This window comes from Danio aesculapii, chromosome 1 (genome assembly GCF_903798145.1).
Source record: "Danio aesculapii chromosome 1, fDanAes4.1, whole genome shotgun sequence".
Taxonomy (NCBI): domain Eukaryota; kingdom Metazoa; phylum Chordata; class Actinopteri; order Cypriniformes; family Danionidae; genus Danio; species Danio aesculapii.
This window is the reverse complement of record NC_079435.1, coordinates 10,272,657-10,295,894: the sequence shown is the minus strand read 5'-3', so window position 1 is coordinate 10,295,894 and position 23,238 is coordinate 10,272,657. Positions and strand designations below refer to the sequence as shown.

At 30.9% G+C, this 23,238-nt stretch overlaps 1 protein-coding gene across 3 annotated transcripts in view; it reads right to left on the bottom strand.

Annotated features, from left to right (window-relative positions):
* Positions 1-10,992, bottom strand: part of col17a1a (collagen, type XVII, alpha 1a) — a 52,620-nt gene extending 41,628 nt beyond the window's left edge. For 2 of the 3 annotated variants that reach the window (XM_056456556.1, XM_056456558.1), the window contains exons 1-2: positions 10,850-10,992; positions 4,803-4,879 (exon numbers count right to left, since the gene is read on the bottom strand). In XM_056456556.1, the coding sequence (XP_056312531.1) occupies positions 4,803-4,866 (64 nt within the window). In that variant the 5' untranslated portion in view covers positions 4,867-4,879; positions 10,850-10,992. Of the gene's footprint in view, positions 1-4,802; positions 4,880-5,642; positions 5,751-10,849 lie in introns of those variants that run through there. The other variant, XM_056456557.1, reaches the window with a different exon arrangement.
* Between the last annotated feature and the right edge of the window lie 12,246 nt (positions 10,993-23,238).

The following is a 23,238-nucleotide window of genomic DNA, read 5'->3' as shown; positions in this document are numbered from 1 at the left end:
TGTTAGCGTGTGTTAGAATAGCTAGTCACAGTCTCTGGGACAGTTGCTAGGGTGCTGAAATTGGTTGCTAGGGAGTGGCTAGTAAGTTTAAAGGTAATCAGTGATTGGCTGCTGGCTAGACTGAGTTGAATGAGGCCAGACTCTAGTCTGTAGGACAGTCTGATGCAGAGTTATGAGCTCACAAAGGTTGATCCAATGTTAAGTAAATGGGAGTCTTTTACAATGGAAGTCTATGGGACAGTTGCTAGGGTGCTGTAAGTGGTTGCTAGGGAGTGGCTAGTAAGTTAAAAAGTCATCAGTTATTGGCTGCTGGCTAGACTGAGTTAAATGAGTCCAGTTAGAAGTCTGTAGGACAGTCTGATGCAGAGTTATGAGCTCACAAAGTTTGACCCAATGTTAAGTCAATGGGACTTTTGGGATTTTTCTGGGTCGTTTTTCGGAAAACCCAAGGTCGGATCAGTTAGAAAAGATATAGCAACCCGAGTCAGACCAGTTTGAAGGTTTGCCGAAAGTTTGAAGTATGTAGCTTGAAAGGCCTCGGAGGAGATACACTTAGAAATTAGTCTCAGAAGAATAAGAAGAAGAAGAAGAAGAAGAAGAAGAATAACTAGATTATTAAAGTTTGAGGACAAACTTTGAGGCTGGCTTGACAAAGCCTTGGTAATAGTTTATTTAGTTTAAACAGTTTTAAAATGTATATATTTAAAATAGATAGATAGATAGATAGATAGATAGATAGATAGATAGATAGATAGATAGATAGATAGATAGATAGATAGATAGATAGATAGATAGATAGATAGATAGATAGATAGATAGATAGATAGATAGATAAAATAGTTTGAAAAAGGTTAGATAGATGAATTAGCATGTTATTAGCCTGATTCTAGCATGAATTAGCATGTTTTTAGCATGACTTTAGCATAAATTAGCATGTTACTAGCATGATTCTAGCATGAATTAGCATGCTACTAGCATGATTCTAGCATGAATTAGCATGTTACTAGCATGATTCTAGCACGAATTAACATGTTATTAGCATCATTCTAGCACGAATTAGCATGTTTCTAGCATGATTCTGGCACGAATTAGCATGTTATTAGCATGGTTCTAGCATGAATTAGCATGTTACTAGCATGATTCTAGCATGAATTAGCATGTTACTAGCATGGTTCTAGCATGAATTAGCATGCTACTAGCATGATTCTAGCATGAATTAGCATGTTACTAGCATGATTCTAGCACGAATTAACATGTTATTAGCATCATTCTAGCACGAATTAGCATGTTTCTAGCATGATTCTAGCACGAATTAGCATGTTATTAGCATGGTTCTAGCATGAATTAGCATGTTACTAGCATGATTCTAGCATGAATTAGCATGTTACTAGCATGGTTCTAGCATGAATTAGCATGTTATTAGCATGATTCTAGCATGAATTAGCATGTTACTAGCATGATTCTAGCATGAATTAGCATGTTACTAGCATGATTCTAGCATGAATTAGCACGTTACTAGCATGATTCTAGCATGAATTAGCATGTAACTAGCATGATTCTACCATGAATTAGCATGTTACTAGCATGAATTAGCATGTTACTAGCATGATTCTAGCATGAATTAGCATGTTACTAGCATGATTCTACCATGAATTAGCATGTTACTAGCATGATTCTAGCATGAATTAGCATGTTACTAGCATGATTCTAGCATGCATTAGCATGTTACTAGCATGATTCTAGCATAAATTAGCATAGTTTTAGCATGAATTAGCATGTTACTAGCATGATTCTAGCATGAATTAGCATGTTACTAGCATGATTCTAGCATGAATTAGCATGATTCTAGCATGAATTAGCATGTTACTAGCATGATTCTAGCATGAACTAGCATGTTACTAGCATGATTCTAGCATGAATTAGCATGTTATTAGCATGATTCTAGCATGAATTAGCATTGTTCTAGCATGATTCTAGCATGAATTAGCATGTTACTAGCATGATTCTAGCATGAATTAGCATCGTTCTACCACGAATTAGCATGTAACTAGCATAATTCTAGCATGAATTAGCATGTTACTAGCATGATTCTAGCATGAATTAGCATGTTACTAGCATGATTCTAGCATGAATTAGCATGTTACTAGCATGATTCTAGCATTAATTAGCATCGTTTTAGCATGAGTTAGCATGTTACTAGCATGATTCTAGTATGAACTAGCATGTTACTAGCATGATTCTAGCATGAATTAGCATGTTACTAGCATCGTTCTAGCATGAATTAGCATCGTTCTAGCATGAATTAGCATGTTATTAGCATGACTCTACTATGAATTAGCATGTTCTTAGATAGATAGATAGATAGATAGATAGATAGATAGATAGATAGATAGATAGATAGATAGATAGATAGATAGATAGATAGATAGATAGATAGATAGATAGATAGATAGATAGATAAAACAGTTGATAGATAGATAGATAGATAGATAGATAGATAGATAGATAGATAGATAGATAGATAGATAGATAGATAGATAGATAGATAGATAGATAGATAGATAGATAAAACAGTTTGAAAAAGGATAGACAGATAGATAGATAGATAGATAGATAGATAGATAGATAGATAGATAGATAGATAGATAGATAGATAAAAACAGTTTATAGATAGATAGATAGATAGATAGATAGATAGATAGATAGATAGATAGATAGATAGATAAAAACAGTTTATAGATAGATAGATAGATAGATAGATAGATAGATAGATAGATAGATAGATAGATAGATAGATAGATAGATAGATAGATAGATAGATAGATAGATAGATAGATAGATAGATAGATAGATAGATAGATAGATAAAGCTCACCCATAAGTATGACAGTCTGATGAAAAGCTATGAGGTCACAAAGTTTGATCTAATGTTAAGTCAATGACAGTCTTTTGCAATGGAAGTCTATGGGACAGTTGTTGCTAGGGTGCAGTATCTGGTAGTTAGGGTGTGGCTAGGAAGTTAAAAGCTCATCAGTGATTGGCAGTGTGGTAGTCTGAGTTAAATGAGCTTAGCCATAAGTCTGTATGACAGTCTGATGCAGAGTTTTGAGCTCTCAGAGTTGATTCAATGTTAAGTCAATGGCAGTCTTTTGCAATGGAAGTCTATGGGACAGTTTCTAGGGTCCAAAAGTGGTTGCTAGGGTGTGGCTAGAAAGTTTAAAGGTGATCAGTCATTGGCAGATTGATAATCTGAGTTAAATGAGCCCAGTTAGAAGTCTGTGCGACAGTCTGACGCAGAGTTATGAGCTCACAAAGTTTGATCCTATGTTAAGTCTATGGGATTTTTCCGGTGGTCCCGGGACGTTTTTCGGAAAACCGAAAGTCGGATCAGTCGGAAAAGATATAGCAACGCGAGTCAGAATAGTTTGGAGGTCTGGTGCGAGTTTGGTGGTCATAGCTCGAAAGCTCTAGGAGGAGATAGTCTTGCAAATTTAGTCTCAGAAGAATAAAAAAAAAAAAAAATAATAAGTTTAGAAAGGATAACAGTAGGTTGGCTTTGACAAGCCAGCCTAATAATAAGTTTAAGATAGATAACAGTATGCTGGCTTTTCAAGCCACCATAATAATATAATATAATATAATATAACATGATATATAATATAATATAATATAATATAATATAATATAATATAACATGATATATAATATAATATAATATAATATAATATAATATAACATGATATATAATATAATATAATATAATATAATATAATATAATATAATATAATATAATATAATATAATATAATATAATTAATATAATATAATATAATATAATATAATATAATATAATATAACATGATATATAATATAATATAATATAATATAATATAATATAATATAATATAATATAATATAATATAATATAATATAATATAATTAATATAATATAATATAATATAATATAATATAATATAATACAATATAATATAATATAATATAATATAATATAATATAATATAATATAATATAATATAATTAATATAATGTAATATAATATAATATAATATAATATAATATAATTAATATAATATAATATAATTAATATAATATAATATAATATAATATAATATAATATAATATAATTAATATAATATAATATAATATAATATAATATAATATAATATAATGTAATATAATATAATATAATATAATATAATTAATATAATATAATATAATATAATATAATATAATATAATATAATATAATATAATATAATATAATTAATATAATATAATATAATATAATATAATATAATGTAATATAATATAATATAATATAATATAATTAATATAATATAATATAATATAATATAATTAATATAATATAATATAATATAATATAATATAATATAATATAATATAATTAATATAATATAATATAATATAATATAATATAATATAATATAATATAATATAATGTAATATAATATAATATAATATAATATAATTAATATAATATAATATAATATAATATAATGTAATATAATATAATATAATATAATATAATTAATATAATGTAATATAATATAATATAATATAATATAATATAATGTAATATAATATAATATAATATAATATAATTAATATAATGTAATATAATATAATATAATATAATATAATGTAATATAATATAATATAATTAATATAATATAATATAATTAATATAATATAATATAATATAATATAATATAATATAATATAATATAATATAATATAATATAATATAATATTTTTACACTTACCTTTTCCAGATCCTCCAGATCCCCCCTCAACTTTAACAATCTTGGTTGTTGTTAGCTTGTCCATTCCATGTTAACCACTGTAAAACAGAGATTAATTTCTTTTTTTACTAGTTTCCTGAACATTTATTAAACAAGCCAGTCATTAACTTAATCAACATTTATTCATTCACTTTTCTTCGGCTTAGTCCCTTTATTCATCAGGGGTCCACAGTGGAATAAACCGCCAACTTATCCAGCATATGTTTAACACAACGGATGCCCTTTCAGCTGCATCCCAGTAATAGGAAATTTAATCCACATAATTTTCATAGAATGCATGTAAAAGTTAAAAGAAATCCAGCACTCAATATTTCAAAACCGACCATTGTCAAGCAGAGACTTTTAATTTAATTTATGTTAAATTATATAAAAATGTCATTCTTTTTCTTGTGATCATGATTTTTTTTCTTGCTTTATATGCTTTTACAATATGCATTTTATTTTATTGCTTAAAATAGATATTCTAGTCAGAACTTGAGTTTTTTTTGTCATCTAGGCTTTAGAAAGAACATAAAGGACAATGCAAAGACCTAAGCAATGTATATTTTAACAAGATAGCTAAAAAAAACAACAACTCTCAAACTTTTACAGCCAAAATATTTTTGCTTAATTGTTAAGCAGAACAATCTTCATTGGCACAAATTTTAATTCAATTAACCAAAGGCAAAAATACAGACAACTAGATTTGTTTTTAAAGTACAGACATACAAATTGGTATCAAAATAGGATATTTCTGAAGCTACAAAAAAATCCCAATGAAATAAATCCCAATTACTCCACTCAGAACAAATTGACTCTTACCACTTGTTGTGATTTACCATCGCATGTCAAGACAATCTGCTGTATCAGCTCACTGATGTTTTTCAGTTCAAGTTCAATCCCAGCTCCCCTCATAAAAAAAAGACTTTGCAGCTTGGATTTCAAGCCGTTTTTAACACATCTGGAGCCAACAAGTTTAAACCTGAAGTTTTCCTGAAGGCAGCAGCTAAACTTTCCTCACCTGACACCTAATACTAGACTTTACGAAGCATCTGAATGCAATTATTTCTGAGTTCACTGCGAAAGGTGGTCGGATCTTTTATTTCATAGCAGTATTAGAAGTTTTGATGACACTTAAAAGTTAAAAGTCTGAGTCTGAGAAAAGCGCAATATAAATAACATGTATTAATATTATTATTATTATTATTATTATTATTATTATTAAAAGACTTCCCTTTTAGCTTGCATTTTAAAGGTTTGACATGCCAACAATGTTAGTTAAAGGGATAGTTCACCCAAAAATTGCGGTTATGTCATAATTTATTTCTTTCAAACCTTTGTGGGTTTCTTTTTTCTGTTGAACACAAAAGAAGATATTTTGAAGAAAGTTGGAAACCTGTAACCATTCACTTCCATAGGATTTTGTTCTTACCTACTATGGAAGTCACTATGGTTACAGGTTTTCAGCTTTCTTCAAAATAACTTCTTTTGTGTACACTTGAGGGTGAATAAATAGTGAGCCATTTTGAATATTTGGGTGAGCTATCGCTTTAAATACTAAATGTTTAGAATGAATAAACTATAAATATCTAATAATAATAAATAAATAAAGTAAGTAATAATTAATAATATAAATCGATCAATCAATCAGTCAATCTCATGTCCAGCAGTATTATTAACAAAATTTCTAATTAAGTAGTTAAATATATTTACAAAGTTTGGAGCCACTTGAGAGTGAGTAAATAAAATATTTTAGGTGAGCTATCACTTTAAATAATATTTTTTAAAATAATAATTTATAATGTTTATTAATAATAATAATAATAATAATAATAATAATAATAAATAAAGAAATAAAGACATCAAAAACAAACAAAAAAATTAATAAAAATATATAAACCCAATGTCCATAATTAATAATAATAATAACAACAATAATAATAATTAATTAAATAAATAAATAAATAAAAATTAATTAATAAAAATATATAAACCCCATGTCCATCAATAAATAAATATTAAATAAATAAATAAGTCAGTCAAATAATAAAAAATAAATAAAAATAATTAATAAAAATATATAAACCCATGTCCATCAATAAATAAAGAATAATAAATAAATAAACAAACAAATAAATAAAATAATTAATAAAATATATAAACCACATGTCCATAAATAAATAAAAAAATAAATAAATAAATAAATAAACAAACAAATATATAAAATAATTTATAAAAATATATAAACCCATGTCCATCAATAAATAAAGAATAATAATAAATAAATAAATAAACAAACAAATAAATAAAATAATTAATAAAATATTTAAACCACATGTCCTTAAATAAATAAGTAATATTAATAAATAAATTAGTCAAATAATAAATAAATAAATAAATAAATAAAAATAATTAATAAAAAAATTAATTCCTTGTTCATAAATAATAATAATAATAAATAAATAAGTATGTCAGTAAAATAAATAAATAAACATAATTAATATAAAATATATAAACCCCATGTCCATAAATATATATTAATAATAATAATAATAATAATAATAATAATAATAATAATAAATAAATCAGTCAAATAATAAATAAACAAATAAATCAAAATAATTTATAAAAAAATATAAACCCCATGTCTATAAATAAACAAATAATAATAAATAAATAAATAGTCAAATAAAAATAAAAAATAAATATATAAACTGCATGTCCATAATAATAATAATAATAATAATAATAATAATAATAATAATAATAATAATAATAATAATAATAATAATAATAATAATAATAATTAATAAATCAGTCAAATAAATAAATAAATAAAAAAATTATAAAAAAATATAAACCCCTCGTCAGTGGTATTATCTTACAGACATTATCAAATTAAACAATTACATATAATTTCCATAATCAGGCAAACAGTACTGCGTTCCATTCAGTCCATTTACTTGCTCATTCATCTATCCAGACATTCATCTGTCACCAGTTTAGACCTTTGACACCCCTGTTATTGTCACCTACTCAAAGCAATGTTTGTCACCACCATTGCTATGTAATAGCCATCATTACCGCTGTAAAATGCTAATCATTTGTCCACCTGTCATTTATTCACTTTCAGGAGATTTACTCGAGTTACAAGCAGCTCTACATTCTGAAATGAATCACGGATGAACATCAGAGTGAGTGGATCTGTTATACAACTAAATTACAGCTGCTAAACCCACACCGCAAACTCATGATAATTGGTGTTTATGTACATGTGTGTGTCTGTGTGTAGTATGCCTTTGTGGTTTCCTGACATTTTTCATCTGTCATGGTTTGAACATAAATTATACATATAAAACACAATACGCTCATTACAATGAGTACTTAAAAGGGATTTTCCTTCATGGATAAGAATCTTTCAGTATGTTAATGACATAAGTTACACAACATCGGTGCTGATAAAATCTGATTAAAAATAATCTTATACACAAATATAAACAGTTGAAGTCAGAATTATTAGCCCTCCTGAATATTTTTTTTCCAAGAAAGATTTTTTCAACACATTTCTAATCAAAACAGTTTTAATAACTCATTTCTAATAACTGATTTATTTTATCTTTGCCATGATGACAGAAAATAATATTTTACTAAATGTTTTAAGATGCTAGTATTCAGCTTAAAGTGACGTTTAACTAGGTTAATTAGGCAAGTTAGAGTAATTAGGCAAATCATTGTATAATGATGGTTTGTTCTGTAGACAATTGAAAAAAGTAATGCTTAAAGGGGCTAATAATTATATATAATAATAATGTATATTTTATAACCTTAAAATGTTTTTAAAAAAAATTGAAAACTGCTTTTATTCTAGACAAAATAAAACAAATAAGACTTTCTCCAGAAGAAAAAATATTATAGGAAATACTGTGAAAACTTCTTTGCTCTGTTAAACATAATTTGGGAAATATTTAAAAAAAGAAACAAAAATTCACAGTTGGGCAAATAATTATGACTTCAAATATATACACTACCATTCAAAAGTTTGGCATCAGTTGGACTTTTAAGCTTATCCTGCTCAGCAAGGCTTCATTTAATTAATCAAAAATACAGTACAAATAGTAAATTTGTGAAATGTTATTGTTCTATAAAATTAATGTTCAAAGGTAGTTTATATAATTTAATTTAATCATTTAATCCAGTGATTTTTAAAGATGATTTTTCAGCTTCATTACTCCAGTCTTCAGAGTCACATGATCCTTCAGAAATCACTCTAATATTATTATTATTATTATTATTATTATTATTATTATTATTATTATTATTATTATTGTTATTATTATTATTATTATTATTATTATTATTATTAATGGAAATAGTAATAAAAGCAATAACGACTGAAGTAAAAAAAATGATTTGAAACTACATACAATAAGAAAGCAGTTATTAAAAATTTAAATAAATATTTAACATTTTCTTTTTACATTTAATAAATGCCACTTTGATAAACAGAATAATTTAAATTATTTAAATAATAAAAAAATAAAAAAAACTTTTGGCCTGTAGTGTATATACAGTAGAAGTCAGAACCCCCCCCCCCCCCTGTTTATTTTTTCCCAAATTTCTGTTTAACTGAGAGATTTTTTTTCAACCCATTTCTAAACAAAATAGTTTTAATAACTCATTTCTAATAACTGATTTATTTTATCTTTGCCATGATGACAGTAAATAATATTTGACTAGATATTTTTCAAGACACTTCTGTACAGCTTAAAGTGAGATTTAAAGGCTTAACTAGGTTAATAAAAAATATAATAAAAATGTTTTTATTATAGCTGAAATAAAACAAATAAGACTTTAACCAGAAGAAAAATTATTATCAGACATACTGTGAACATTTCCTTGCTCTGTTAAACATCGTTTGGGAAATATTAAAAAAAAAAAGAAAAGAAAAATTCAAGGGGTCAAATAGTTCTGACTTCAACTGTATATATAAACCCAAAGAATATTTTAGTATGTTGTTAGATATAGTAAAAGATTATTCCATTTTAATTAATTATAGAACATTAGTTTCCTTGAAACTGACTATGTTTACATGGGCATCAGCAATCAAATGATTTGCCTTAATCTGAATAAGACAATAATACGATTAAGGTGTTTACATGAGTTGCTTTTTGATTTGTTCCCCTCATGATCATGTTTTAAGTTATAGCACATAATTCGATTAATGTCATTGCCTCACCACTCTATCCACATTTCATGTAATTTCGAGTATTTAATTTTTAATTTGTCGACTTTAACTGCAGTTTGACACTTTGACTTTCATTCAGGAACATTTCATGCCTTCTCCCATGACAAACTCTGAGATATTAGATGCGAGTATGAAGTAAAGACTGCTGTAAGACTGTCGTTTTAATGGAATTTGATACAGCACGCTGTATGGGAGAACAAACCTCTGCATTTCGTGGGGTGTGTGTCTGTGGTCATTTACTGACTCGGTAGATGCAGAGAATAGTGTCAAACAGTCATGTGTGTATGGAATATACTGTCGCAAAGTGTAGAGGAAAATCCTAATAGTTTGATTGCGGTGTTTACATGTCTGTACTGCATTTCAATAATTTTACTGCATTTTCAATAATTAGCAACTAAAGTCGGCATACTCCACATTTTAATTCCATTTCTGTTTAGTTCTATTATGACTTTAGTCGGATTAAATTAATCAAAAATCGCTGTTTACATGGCAGACTCTTAATCAGAGTATTAATTTAATCATATGGAAATCGGATTATTGGTGTCCATGTAAATGTACTCTATGTTAGTTTAACACTTGACAATCTGCCAAACATTTCACCCTTTCATTGCCAGTGTTTTTTTCTTTATTATTATAACTAAAAAGCGGTTTGGCTTTCTAGTGAGAACACACACATGATCTCGTATCTGAAAACCTTTTAAATTCAGTCATAAAATACTAAAAATACAGATTGCAAAGCTTCTCCGTATTGCATACCAATTTAAAGGAGCATGTAAAAACTCACCTGCACTCGTGTGTAAGAGAAATGAGTTTATTCTTCTTCTTCTTGAGCTCTTCTGCATGAAGTTGTGATTATATTTGAGAGCAGGGACGTTCACATGTGATGAGTAATCCAGGACCCGGTATGTGTGCTTTTTACACCTTTACATGCAATGCATCAGGGTTTTTTTTTCTGTCCTAGAGCCATTTACAGGCGAGTTTTGACAAGACGACGGGGGCCGTCACATCAGGACACCCCGAAGGCACTTTTTATTTGTCAAAACAGGGAACCGAAATCATTACGGCCCACTTAAATGGCCTGAGAGAAAGTACTTTAAGTGGAATTTTGATTTTTAAGTATGACTTGGGGATATGTGGGTTATGAAAATGCACTTTAAGTCTAGCATCTCCTATGTAGAGTAGATTACATGTAGATACATTTATTAGCAATAGGGAAATCAGGATGTCAATTCAATTCTTCACCATTCAATTCAACCAGTCAATTCTTCACCATTTGTGTTATTAGAATTGAACAAAGGAGTTTAGTAAAGATGTTTAATCATAAAATCAATATATAGTTGAAGTCAAAATTATTCACCCTCCTGTACATTTTTTTTGTCCATTTCAAATAGTTCCCATATGATGCTTAACAGAGCAAGGCATTTTTCACAGTATTTCCTATATTTTTTCTTCTGGAGAAAGTTATTGTGAAGTTTATTTATAAACCAATTTCGAGAGGATCATATGCTTATGATTGCTTGCGGCTGTTCTCGCATTATTCAATTTATGATTCACCAATCAGACAATTCCTAATCCACTATAAATACCCTAAGCTCCATATAACAACCATCTTCGTTTTGAAGAATCCCCCCTTCCACCCCAACTCCCCCTCCTTTCCTAGATGGGTGGCACGGTGGAACAGTGGTTAGCACTGTTGCCTCAAAGCAAGAACGTCATTGGTTCTAGTCCTTACCAAGCCAGCAGACATTTCTGTGAGTTTACACGTTCTCCCTGTGCTCACGTGGGTTTCCCCCGGGTTCCCCGGTTTCCTTCCACCGTCCAAATTCATGCAACTTAAGTTAATAGACTAATCCAAATCACCACCATAGACATGCACCTAGTAAGTAGTTATCTCTTAAAAGCAATCACTATCTGTTCATTAGCTACTACAGCAGGGGAGTTCTCGAGATCTCGAGGGAGCCCCGGGCTCGAGGATCTTATGAGCTCAGGGCTCTCTCCCGGGACAGCATGCCAAACAAGCTTTATAATCAATCCTCAGCTAAGTGTGAACTTGTGAATTTGTTTTATTTCAATTAGAATAAAAGCAGTTTTTATTTTTTTAAAGCAATTTTAATGTCCATATTATTAGCCCCTTAAGCAATATATTGTTACCTTAACTTGCCTAGTTAAACCTTTATAAGTCACTTTAAGCTGAATACTTATGAACACTGAACACTGAAAAATATCTATATATTCAATAAACTTTTAAAGTAAATAAGTCAAAGCATAAAGATGATGCAGATAGTTTTTCTGGAAGTTGGTCCCACACGCAATTTCACATGCAAAAATCTGCAGATTTGAAGCCCATTGTTGTGTCTATTTTTTTTACTTTATTATCCTGTTTAGGGAAACTAAAATTGCAGCAAGGTGCCAGCAAGGTTTTACTTGTGTAAATGTGTGTAAATTTATGTTTATTCAGTTTTTAAATTAATTGAGCAATATTATGTGACTCAAATGTTCTTATGAATTCTTTACAATACAGTTTGTAAAGTAATTTTTTCTGTCCTTTAGTAGAGATATTATATGAGAGACTTGCTTCGATTACCAATTAAGTGGATCTACTGTAATTGGATTTGCATTGTAAACATTAAATAAAAATTAAAAAGGTGTTATTTTTTATTTTATTTCATATACTGGATAAGTTGGCGGTTCATTCCACTGTGGCGACCCCTGATTAATAATAAAGGAACTAAGCAAAAGAAAATGAATGAATGAATGAAGTTTTTAGTTATGATACTCCCAAAATCATTCTGCATAAATCTGCAGATTTTTTTATAAAATTCTGCGCAGAAATAGCAAAAAAATATCTGGCCCTATTTTTTAGTTTGATTAATGCCTTTTTATAGATATATAGTTTCCTTGATGGGTTTTTTTTTAGATGGGGAACGTCAGACTCACACCTGCCATCCAGTAAGATCATTTATCTGTTTTTTTAATTATTATTTGAACAGGTGTGAAGAATGAAGAAACGCACCTTTAGTGAGTCACCATAGTCATTTCATCAGTACTTCATATTTATCATTGCATCTAATTCTTAATATATCATTGCCATGTCCTAAAGTGACTTGTGCTAATCAACTTACTAGAGTGATAAACAGATTGAACTAATTTAAGACTTCACTTAGCAGAATTTAAACATTTTAAGACATTGGCAATTCACTAAAAATGATTGACCTATAATGAATCTGTCTGTCAGTCTGTCTGTAGATCTATCAATCTGCAGATCTATCTATGTATCTATCTGTCTGTCTATCTATCTGTACTGTATATATATCTGTTATCTTAGATATAAAAACTGCTCACTAAAGCTCTAAATTTATATTTATTAAAATGCTAACTTTATTTTATTGTTTACATACAGTAAAATAAGGAAAAATATGATTGAGCTACATGAAATCTGTACAAATAAGGGAAATAAGAATGGTAAGACAAGATATACAAGCTGTAAATATATATATATATATATATATATATATATATATATATATATATATATATATATATATATATATATATATATATATATATATATATATATATATATATATATATATATATATATATATATATATATATATTAGCCCCTCTGTTTATAGAGATTTTTTTTCAACACATTTCTAAACATAATAGTTTTAATAACTCATTTCTAATAACTGATTTATTTTATCTTTGCCATGATGACAGTAAATAATATTTGACTAGATATTTTTCAAGACACTTCTATACAGCTTAAAGTGACATTTAAAAGCTTAACTAGGTTAATTTGGTTAACTAGGAAGTTATTTTCTAATAATTTTGACCTTAAAATAGATTTAAAAAAATTAAAAACTGCTTTTATTCTTGCCGAAAATAAAACAAATAAGACTTTCTCCAAAAGAAAAAATATAGGATATACTGTGACATCAGACATACTGTGAAAATTTCCTTGCTCTTTTAAACATAATTTGGGAAATATTGTTTATTTAGGTGGGCTAATAATTCTGACTTTAACTATATATATATATATATATATATATATAAAATCAAATAGCATGAAAAGGGTTTCCTTTCTATTCTCCATGTGAGCTGAATAATGCAATACATTTTACAATACAAGAACGTGTTCAAAATCACGACCCTGTTTCTGTGCAGTTGCTGGATAATGCAGTGTGCCTAAACATGTCTTAGACAGGTAAAAATGTCAATTTTCTTTAATGCCTAGAGGCCTAAGTAAGCAAACTATATTGGAAGCTTCAATCAACAACTCTTACAATATATATTTTTTTTCATTGTGAAAACAACATTCCTTTATTAAAGAGCAAAAAGAGCAAAACATACATATGAAGTACAGTATGTCTTAACTTTGATGCCATTTTGAGTTTAATTGAGTATATAATGGCCACTTGACCTTTATTTTATTTTTTCTCATCCATTATACAGTCCTTGATTTACTGTAAAGGCATGACAAGCTAAATTTAAAACCGAAATCCCTCTTAGCCACGGGGTAGAAAATTTCACTGAAACAGTCATGTTAAGGCAAAGTACCAACCTTGACCTCGACTCATTTTCACTGTGAAAAGATGAAATCAGAGATGAACATAAAATATGAAACATGAAAGAGTCATCGGTCTCGTCACACATTTGGCATTACTGTGTTAGGGTCAGCGTGAGGCCATTCCAGTTTTCTGATTCGAATAAAATCATACAATATCAAAAATATTACACAAAAATCAATAGTTCCTGTTGATAATTATTCATTCATTCATTTCCCTTTGGCTTAGTCCCTTATTTCTTAGGGGTCACCACAGCAGGATGAACCGCCAACTATTCTGGCATATGTTTTACGCCGTGGGTGCCCTTCCAGCCACAACCCAGTATTGGGAAACACCCATTCACTCTCAAATTCACACACACACTCATACACTTCGGCCAATTTAGTTCAATTCCTTCAATTCATTGAATAGTTCTTTCAATTCACCTATAGCGCATGTGTTTGGACTGTGGGGGAAACCGGAACACCCGGAGGAAACCCGTACCAACACGGGGAGAGCATGCAAACTCCACACAGATATGCTACACAACAGGTCCAGCCGGGACTCAAACCAGTGACCTTCTTGCTGTGAGGTGACAGTGCTAACCACTGAGCCACCGTGCCACCCTTGTATAAGAATAGCTAGTAAAAAAAAATCTAATTACAGGCGATACAACTTGTGTCTGTTTATGATTCATCTGCATCAGATAAACTTTACAAAAGTGACTTTCAATCAGGGTGATTTCTTATGAAGGGCCAAAAACTAAACTTAATTAAGGGTGTTGGGCCGGAGGTAAATATGCCAAACTGCTAAGTTGTCAATGTAAATTCCTAATTTATTATTATAATTCATTTTATAATTTATTATACAATTTAATTAATACAATTTATTACATTTTAAAATCCTTCTCATGCTTCAGCCTCCACATCAAAGTTTCTGAAAGCAAAGAAGGTAAAGGTGCTCCAGGATTGGCCAGCCCACTCACCAGACATGAACATTATTGAGCATGTCTTGGGTAAGATGAAGGAGGAGGCATTGAAGATGAATCCAAATAATCTTGTTGAATTCTGGGAGTCCTGCAAGAATGCTTTCTTTGCCATTCCAGATGACTTTATTAATAATTTATTTGAGTCATTGCAGAGATGTATGGATGCAGTCCTCCAAGCCCATGGGAGTCAAACACAATATTAATTCTGTTTCCACTGCACCATGACTTTATAATCTATAATGTACATTTTTGTCTCAGCAAAGTTACTGTCCTAATTAAATCATTAAAAATCAAGGCATGATCATATTTTATTTTGGTAAAATAAGCGTAATCTAAAGGTCTTTGCCTTTCATATAAGCTACTGTTGATACCAAATGATCAACTAGAAGTGAAGTTATTATTTGTTTCTAAAATTTGGATAGGCGACAAGACTTATGTCAGGTAGTGTAGAGGCTTTCTTCTGTAAAGCATAATAAAAATGTAATTAATAATCTATTTAAATAAAATGAAACAACAAATTCAATACACTGTAAAAAAAGTTGACTCAACTTTAATTGAGTGCATTCTAAAAAAGTGCATTACTTGGGTTAAAAGTTGAGTCAACTCAAAAAAAAAGCTCTGCACAAGTTGAGACAACTTTTTTTACCAATATATGGATAAAATACCAATTAAAAAAGTATTACACTATTTTTATTACACTTATTTTTATAGTTAAAATGCCCTTTTGTCTAGCAAATTTTAAGTGTATGCAATCTTTGATTTTTAAACAGTAGGTAAAAAGTAACAACAACTGTAACAGCAACATATAAAACATGCCTGCAGTCTGTATTTTGCTTCTGGGTGTATTATTTAATAGCACAGAGCTTGATTAGTGCCAGAGCCATTGATTCCAACTCCGAGCATCATAAAACAGGCATTCAGCGTTGATTCTGGTGCCAACATTGCACGGCTGTCATCACAATTCTGACACTATAGTTTGCCAAACCACTACAAACAACATCAAGTGCTTTTGCATTGGGTAGCCACAGCTTAAGATAGCCCTTAGAGACATTTATTCTCATACTGAGCATGTTGTTTATGCAATAATTGAACTGTAATATTGTTAAGTCACACCTGTCTTCACCATCTGGTTGACATGACGTGTTGTTGACGATTTGCATATTAGCATTCCAAAGAAATCTATGAGGATTGTTTTTGTGGAAATGTTTTATACCTACAAGAATAATACCTTAAAAAGCAAGAACATTTGGTTCATTTGTAAACTAATCATACGATCTTTATGGATTTTTAATATATTAAGACCTTTTCATTCCAGGCAAGACCACTCTTGTACTGTTAACATTCCTGCCATCAGATAGACGCTGAACATTCATCGCTGATGAATCAAGGCACACATATGGTTTCAGGGGAAGTTCAAGTGTTGGGTTGTTGTGTTTGGCACACATGTTTTCATGCCAAACAGAGCTCACAAAATAGATTCCTTTATGACCTTTAATCATTAGCTATATGGGTCAAAGATGAGATATTACAAAAGCTACTTTATTTAAATAGATTGTATATTTATATGCAAAAAATCAAGTGCAGTATCCATTTGGTCAAAATTGAGTTTTGTGACAAAGTCTCCTGGTTCATTTTTGTCCTGTTTCAGATAAATAAGAGTGTTAAAATCAACTTAGGCTCTTTCTGAAATGTCCCCCTATATGCATTTCTAAAGATCACAAATTATGTAGCCAGAAGTACGTATGGCTGCATTTCATCTTTAAAAGGAACGCTAGGGGGCGGTATAATGCCTTTCGCGCTTATTAGCTGACCGCTTACCTACGTAGTCTGTATGGACGGTTTTCTCGCTGTTACCAGTTTGTAGCTCACCATGTATGTCGACGGACTTGAGATGCAGAGAGGGTTGACGACAACGAAAATGAAAGTAAGAGAGTCTGGTGAAGAACGGTTCCAGAAAGAAGGTGAGACAAAAACAGAAGCCAAAAAAAAATTAAAAATTAAATAACAGGGTGAGAATGTGGTAAAATCTGAAAACGTGGTAAAATCAGGCAAGGACTTTTCTTTTTCTGGATTGCTTTTGAAAACTGTCGGTTGGGTTTAGGGAAGTGGGTGGGCGCTGGTCAATTTGTGCTTTTGAAAACACTATTGGTTGTGTTTAGGAAAGGAGGAGGGTGGGTCAGTTGATTGGTCAGTCAGTCAGTCAGTCAGTCAGTCAGTCAGTCGTCAGCCACCTCTGGTGGAATTACGCGAGAACAGCAGGCGCAAATGGCACTCGCAAGAGAAATTTGAGATCAGAAAAAACTTACACAGAGGCCTCTGGGGGATTCGCGAAAACAAAAACTAAAAAAATAAACTCCTGGGATGTATTTGGCACTCTCCAGAAATGTAGATAGGGTTACGTTTTCAGAATGAGCTTTCAGATGAGCTTTCAGAATGAACTTCAAAGTTCAAGCTGGTGTAAAAACTTTAAAGGAAATTTGTTCAGTTTCAATATTTTGTGTAGATAAAGTTGTTGCAAGAAGAGATACAGCTGTGACTGTGGCGTTCTAGAAAGATATATTTATGTTATTTATAAAATTATCCAATAATTATTTTTATTAACACCTATTCCTACCTCAACCCTCACAGTAAGATTCATTCATTCATTTTCCTTCGGCTTAGTCCCTTATTTCCAGGCACAACCCAGTACTGGGAAACACCCATACACTCTCACATTCACACACGCACTCATACACTATGGCCAATTTAGGTTATCCAATTCACCAATAGTGCATTACTTTTGACTTTGGGGGAAACCCACTGCAATATGGGGAGAACATGCAAACTCCACACAGAATGCCAAATGGTCCAGACGGGACTCGAACCAGCAACCTTCTTGCTGTAAGGCGACAGTGCTAACCACAGAGCCACCGTGCCACCCTCACAGTAACATAATTATTGTACAGTATCACAAAAATTATGCTGTATTGATGTGCATATCCACAGCTGTATCCCTTCTAGACTTTACTGTGAAAAATTGCAATTTGCCTTTGACAGGCAGAAAAAATGACTAATGTAAAATACTAATGTAAAAACTAAATAAATACTTTTTTTTGAATTAGCAGATTATTAGTGAATTATTACATAAAAGAATTTGTCATCTTAGTAAACTGTATTAAATTCAACCCAGGCTCATTATTGATATGTACCCCTATGGACATTTCTGGAGAATGCCAAATACATCCCAGGAGCTATGTTTTTTTGCAGCTTTTGTTTTTGTGAATCCACCAGAGGCCGCTGTGTATGCATTTTGAGAACTCAAACTTCTCTCGCGAGTGCCATTTGTGCCTGCTGTTCTTCTGTAAATCCACAAGAGGATGCTGTCAACTGACTGACTGATTGACTGACTGGCCCATCCTCTTCCTTCCCTAAAACCCAACCAATAGTGCTTTCAAAAGCACTGATTGACCCGCCCACTGCCTTCCCTAAACCCAACCGACAGTGTTTTCAAAATCAATCCAGAAAAAGAAAAGCCTTCACCTGATTTTTACCACATGCTCAGATATTACCAAATTCTTTTTATTTGGCTTGTGTTTTTGTGTTACCCAATTTCTGGAACCGTTCTTGGCCGGACTCGAACCCTGTCATCATGGTCAAGTCCTCTCTGCGTCTTAAGTCCGCAGATGTACACAGCGAGCTATTGGGCAGACTGGTAACAGCAGATAAACCATCCATACAGAGGTAAGTGGTCAGCTGGTAAGCACGAAAGTGAATGGCGTCATATCGCACCGTAGCGTTTGTTTTAAAGACAAAATGCAGCCATACGTACTTCTAGCTACATAATTCGTGATCTCCAGAAATGTATGTAATAGGGGGACATTTTTATTGAAGCTATGTTGATAAAATTTTATATAATTTAATATTCAAAAGGTTAAACCCGGTGGTTTGAAGACTAGTGGTAAAGATTTTAATTAAAATGACAATTCATTCATATTTTAAGGCTGTTATCCTTAAATTAAATATTTATTCACAATATAAACTTGTTACACTGAATGACATTGACATACTATTAATGCAATCAAGCATGTATGACTAAAACTGAAAGTTGAAAAGTATGAATTTGGCATTATTAAGGCTATACTGGCGTAGATTTCATGTAGGAATGCACACTCGTAACCCAAATACATATTAGTATGGGTCTGGGCTTGATCCATGGGGTTTTTGCATATTTGCACAGATTGTAAATGCTGCTCGCTCTCATTGGTACAGATGGGAGTATTAATCATAGTTGACAGACAAGCATTATTCACTCCCATCATCCTTAGAGCTTATAATTATCCCCTGACAGGAGTGATACAGGTGTTTTCAGGTCTGAGGACAAATTATTGCACTCGCCAATTGGCTAATATGGCTAAAACCTGCTGTGAAAACCCACCACCGAAGGTATCTGCCCCAAAACTTCCTCTGCTGGAGGAATCTGCCAGTCTGATAGCTGTGTGTTAATGATCTGAGTCTCTCTGTGTGTGTGTTTTTACCTGTCTGTCAGTGTTCACCATTAAAATGGACCCATTATGTCCCTGTTCACAAGATATAAAATAAGTCTCTGATGTCCCTGAGTGTGTATGAAAAGTTTCAGCACAAAATACCACACAAATAATTTTTTATAACTCTTTGAAACTGCCCTGCTTTGATCCTAATTGTGCTGTTTTGGCGACTGTCGCTTTAAATTCAAATGGAATTGTGTTCCCAGCACTCTTCAAAAGAGGGTAGAGCTAAAAAGGTGTTATATAATATGTGTCAGCATAGCAACAGATTCAAAACTCTAATTGCGGATGGCTGCTTCTCACTTAGGGCTGTTTATGCAAATGAAAGAGAGATTGTCACTAATGGGTGCGGCAAGAGGCGTCGCTAGACCCAATTTACTGGGCACGTGCACCAGTAAAAATCGCCAGTGCCCCAGTAAATGCCTTGAGATATGATTTACTTCATATGCAAGTGTATTTATTAAGAGGGGTAATTCCGAAATAAAGACGTTATTCTCTATGTGCAACCGAACCAACGCTGGTGAAAGCAATGTCGTTTAATCAAAAAGCAAACTGACGCATCTCTGCGTTTGCGCAGTGAACCCACTCGCCTCTCGCACGTGCTGCTCTTTTCCCAGTGCGAGTCCTGGTAGTTAACATGCACGCCAAAAAAACGTGCTGCTCACGCGCCGCTCATGCATTGTAAAACTGCCGTAACAGCCTTTTTTTGTTTTGCAAGTCAACAAAACTAAAGTTTAAACAATAGGATGGTGATCTTACAAGCATGCCTCCTGATTTTTTTGTATGAAGCAAAAAGGAGGGATGACGAGTCAGGGAGGTATAGACTTAATACCTAATTAAACCTAATTCTCTGCCATGTGTCAAGTCTAAGACAACAAATAATTCTATAAAACATCTTTTTTGTATTCAATTAAATTGTCTATAGAATTTAATTCAAATGAAATTAATATTCATGCAAAATATTTCTTTAATGATCTTAGCATATCACTCTAGTTGTTTTCCAGTTACATTTAAGATTATTTAGAATAATAATTGTATAATAACAATAATACTTTTATTCATAATAAATATTTGTTTTATATTATATTATATATATATATATATATATATATATATATATATATAATTTTTTGAGGGGGGATTGGGGGAAGGGGGTGCGTGCCCATTTCCCCCTCTGATGACACATACAAAGGGAGAATGTCAATCAAAGAGTTTAGCTTTCTACAGACTGTTTTTAATCAAGTGTGATAATAAAAAATAGAATTATTTACTTTTTACCATTAGAGGCTGATCATATTCACAGACGGTTGCCACACAACTGTGTCAAAACCCTTATAAAAGTGATTTTTGCATAGTAGTTCGCCTTAAAGGGTTAATTCCCTCAAACATGTGAATGTCTACTGTTTACACACCCTCAAGCGCTTCCAAACCTTTATCAGTTACCTTTTTCTGTTGAACACAAAATAAGATACTTTGAAAAATGTAACCATTAACCTAAAGGGTGAATAAATGATGACAGAATTTTCAGTTTTGGGTGAACTATCCCTTTAACTTAAAGCTTTTTGCTTGTCTAAAGTGTGCTTGACAACCACACAGGGCATAGATGCGTCACCTAATCCTAATTTACATATTAGAGATTTATCGCGAGTAGTCTTTATGGATGTTTGACAAAGCCTATTGTCTACTGTAGTTTGTTTAATATCCATTTAAAATCATTTAACAGTGTGTTATCGTACACTCGAACACAGTATTACTGCACAGTAGCACTATAGCCAATGTAACTACCCTGATTGACATGAAAACAAAACTTAGCAAGTTATCACGCAGTTTAAGTGGTCACTCTTAAATTTATTTAATTATATGATGGCTGCATAAAATATCTTTATGATAATTGACGCAGCCTATTGTTTGTAGTTTGTTTAATATCCATTTAACACACTTATGGCACACTTAAACACAGTATTCCTGTATAGTAGCACTACAGCCTATGTAACTACCCCGATTTAGATGAAAACAAAACTTAGCAAGCAATCACGCAGTTTAAGAGCATCACTCTTAAATTGATTTAATATATTATATAATGGCTGCACAAAATATCTTTGATAATTGACTTAGCTTATTGTCTGTAATTTGTTTAATATCCATTTAACACACGTACACTCGAACACAGTATTACTGTACAGTACGTAACTACCTTCAAATATGAAAACAAAACTTAGCATGTTATCACACAGTTTCAGCGCGTAAATCGATTTAATATATTATATGATGGCTGCACAAAATATCTTTATGATGATTGAAGTAGGCTATTATCTACTGTAATTTGTTTATATCAATTTAAAATCATTTAACACACTGTTATTGTACATTTGAACACAGTATTACTGTACAGTAGCACTATAGCACTATGTAACTAGCTCAATTTAGATGAAAACAAAACTTTGCAAGTTAATCAACGCGTAAATCGATTTAATATATTATATAATGGCTGCATTAAATATTTTTATGGTGATTGACATAGCCTATTGTGTACTGTTTAATATCCCTTTAAAATAATTTAACACACTGTTACTGTATATTCAAACACAGTAGTATGTACAGTAGCACTATAGCCAATGTAACTACCCCGATTGACATGAAAACAAAACTTAGCAAGTTATTATGCAGTTTCAGCTTGTAAATCGATTTATATAATATGATGGCCGCACAAAATATTTTTTACGATAATTGTCGTAGTTTTGTCTACTGTAGCTTGTTTAAAATCCATTTAAAATCATTTAACACACTGTTATCGTACACTCGAACACAATATTACTGTACAGTAGCACTATAGCACTATATATAATTAGCTCGATTTAGACGAAAACAAAACTTATCACACAGTTTCAGCGAATAAATCAGTTTAATATATTATATGATGGCTGCAGAAAATAGCTTTATGATGATTGACGTATTGTCTACTGTGGTTTGTTCAATATTTATTTAAAATCATTTAACACAGTGTTATTGTACAGTAGCACTATATGTAACTTAGCTAGATGAAAACAAAACTAGCTATCACGCAGTTTAAGCGAGTCACCCTTAAATCGATTTAATATTTTATATGATGGCT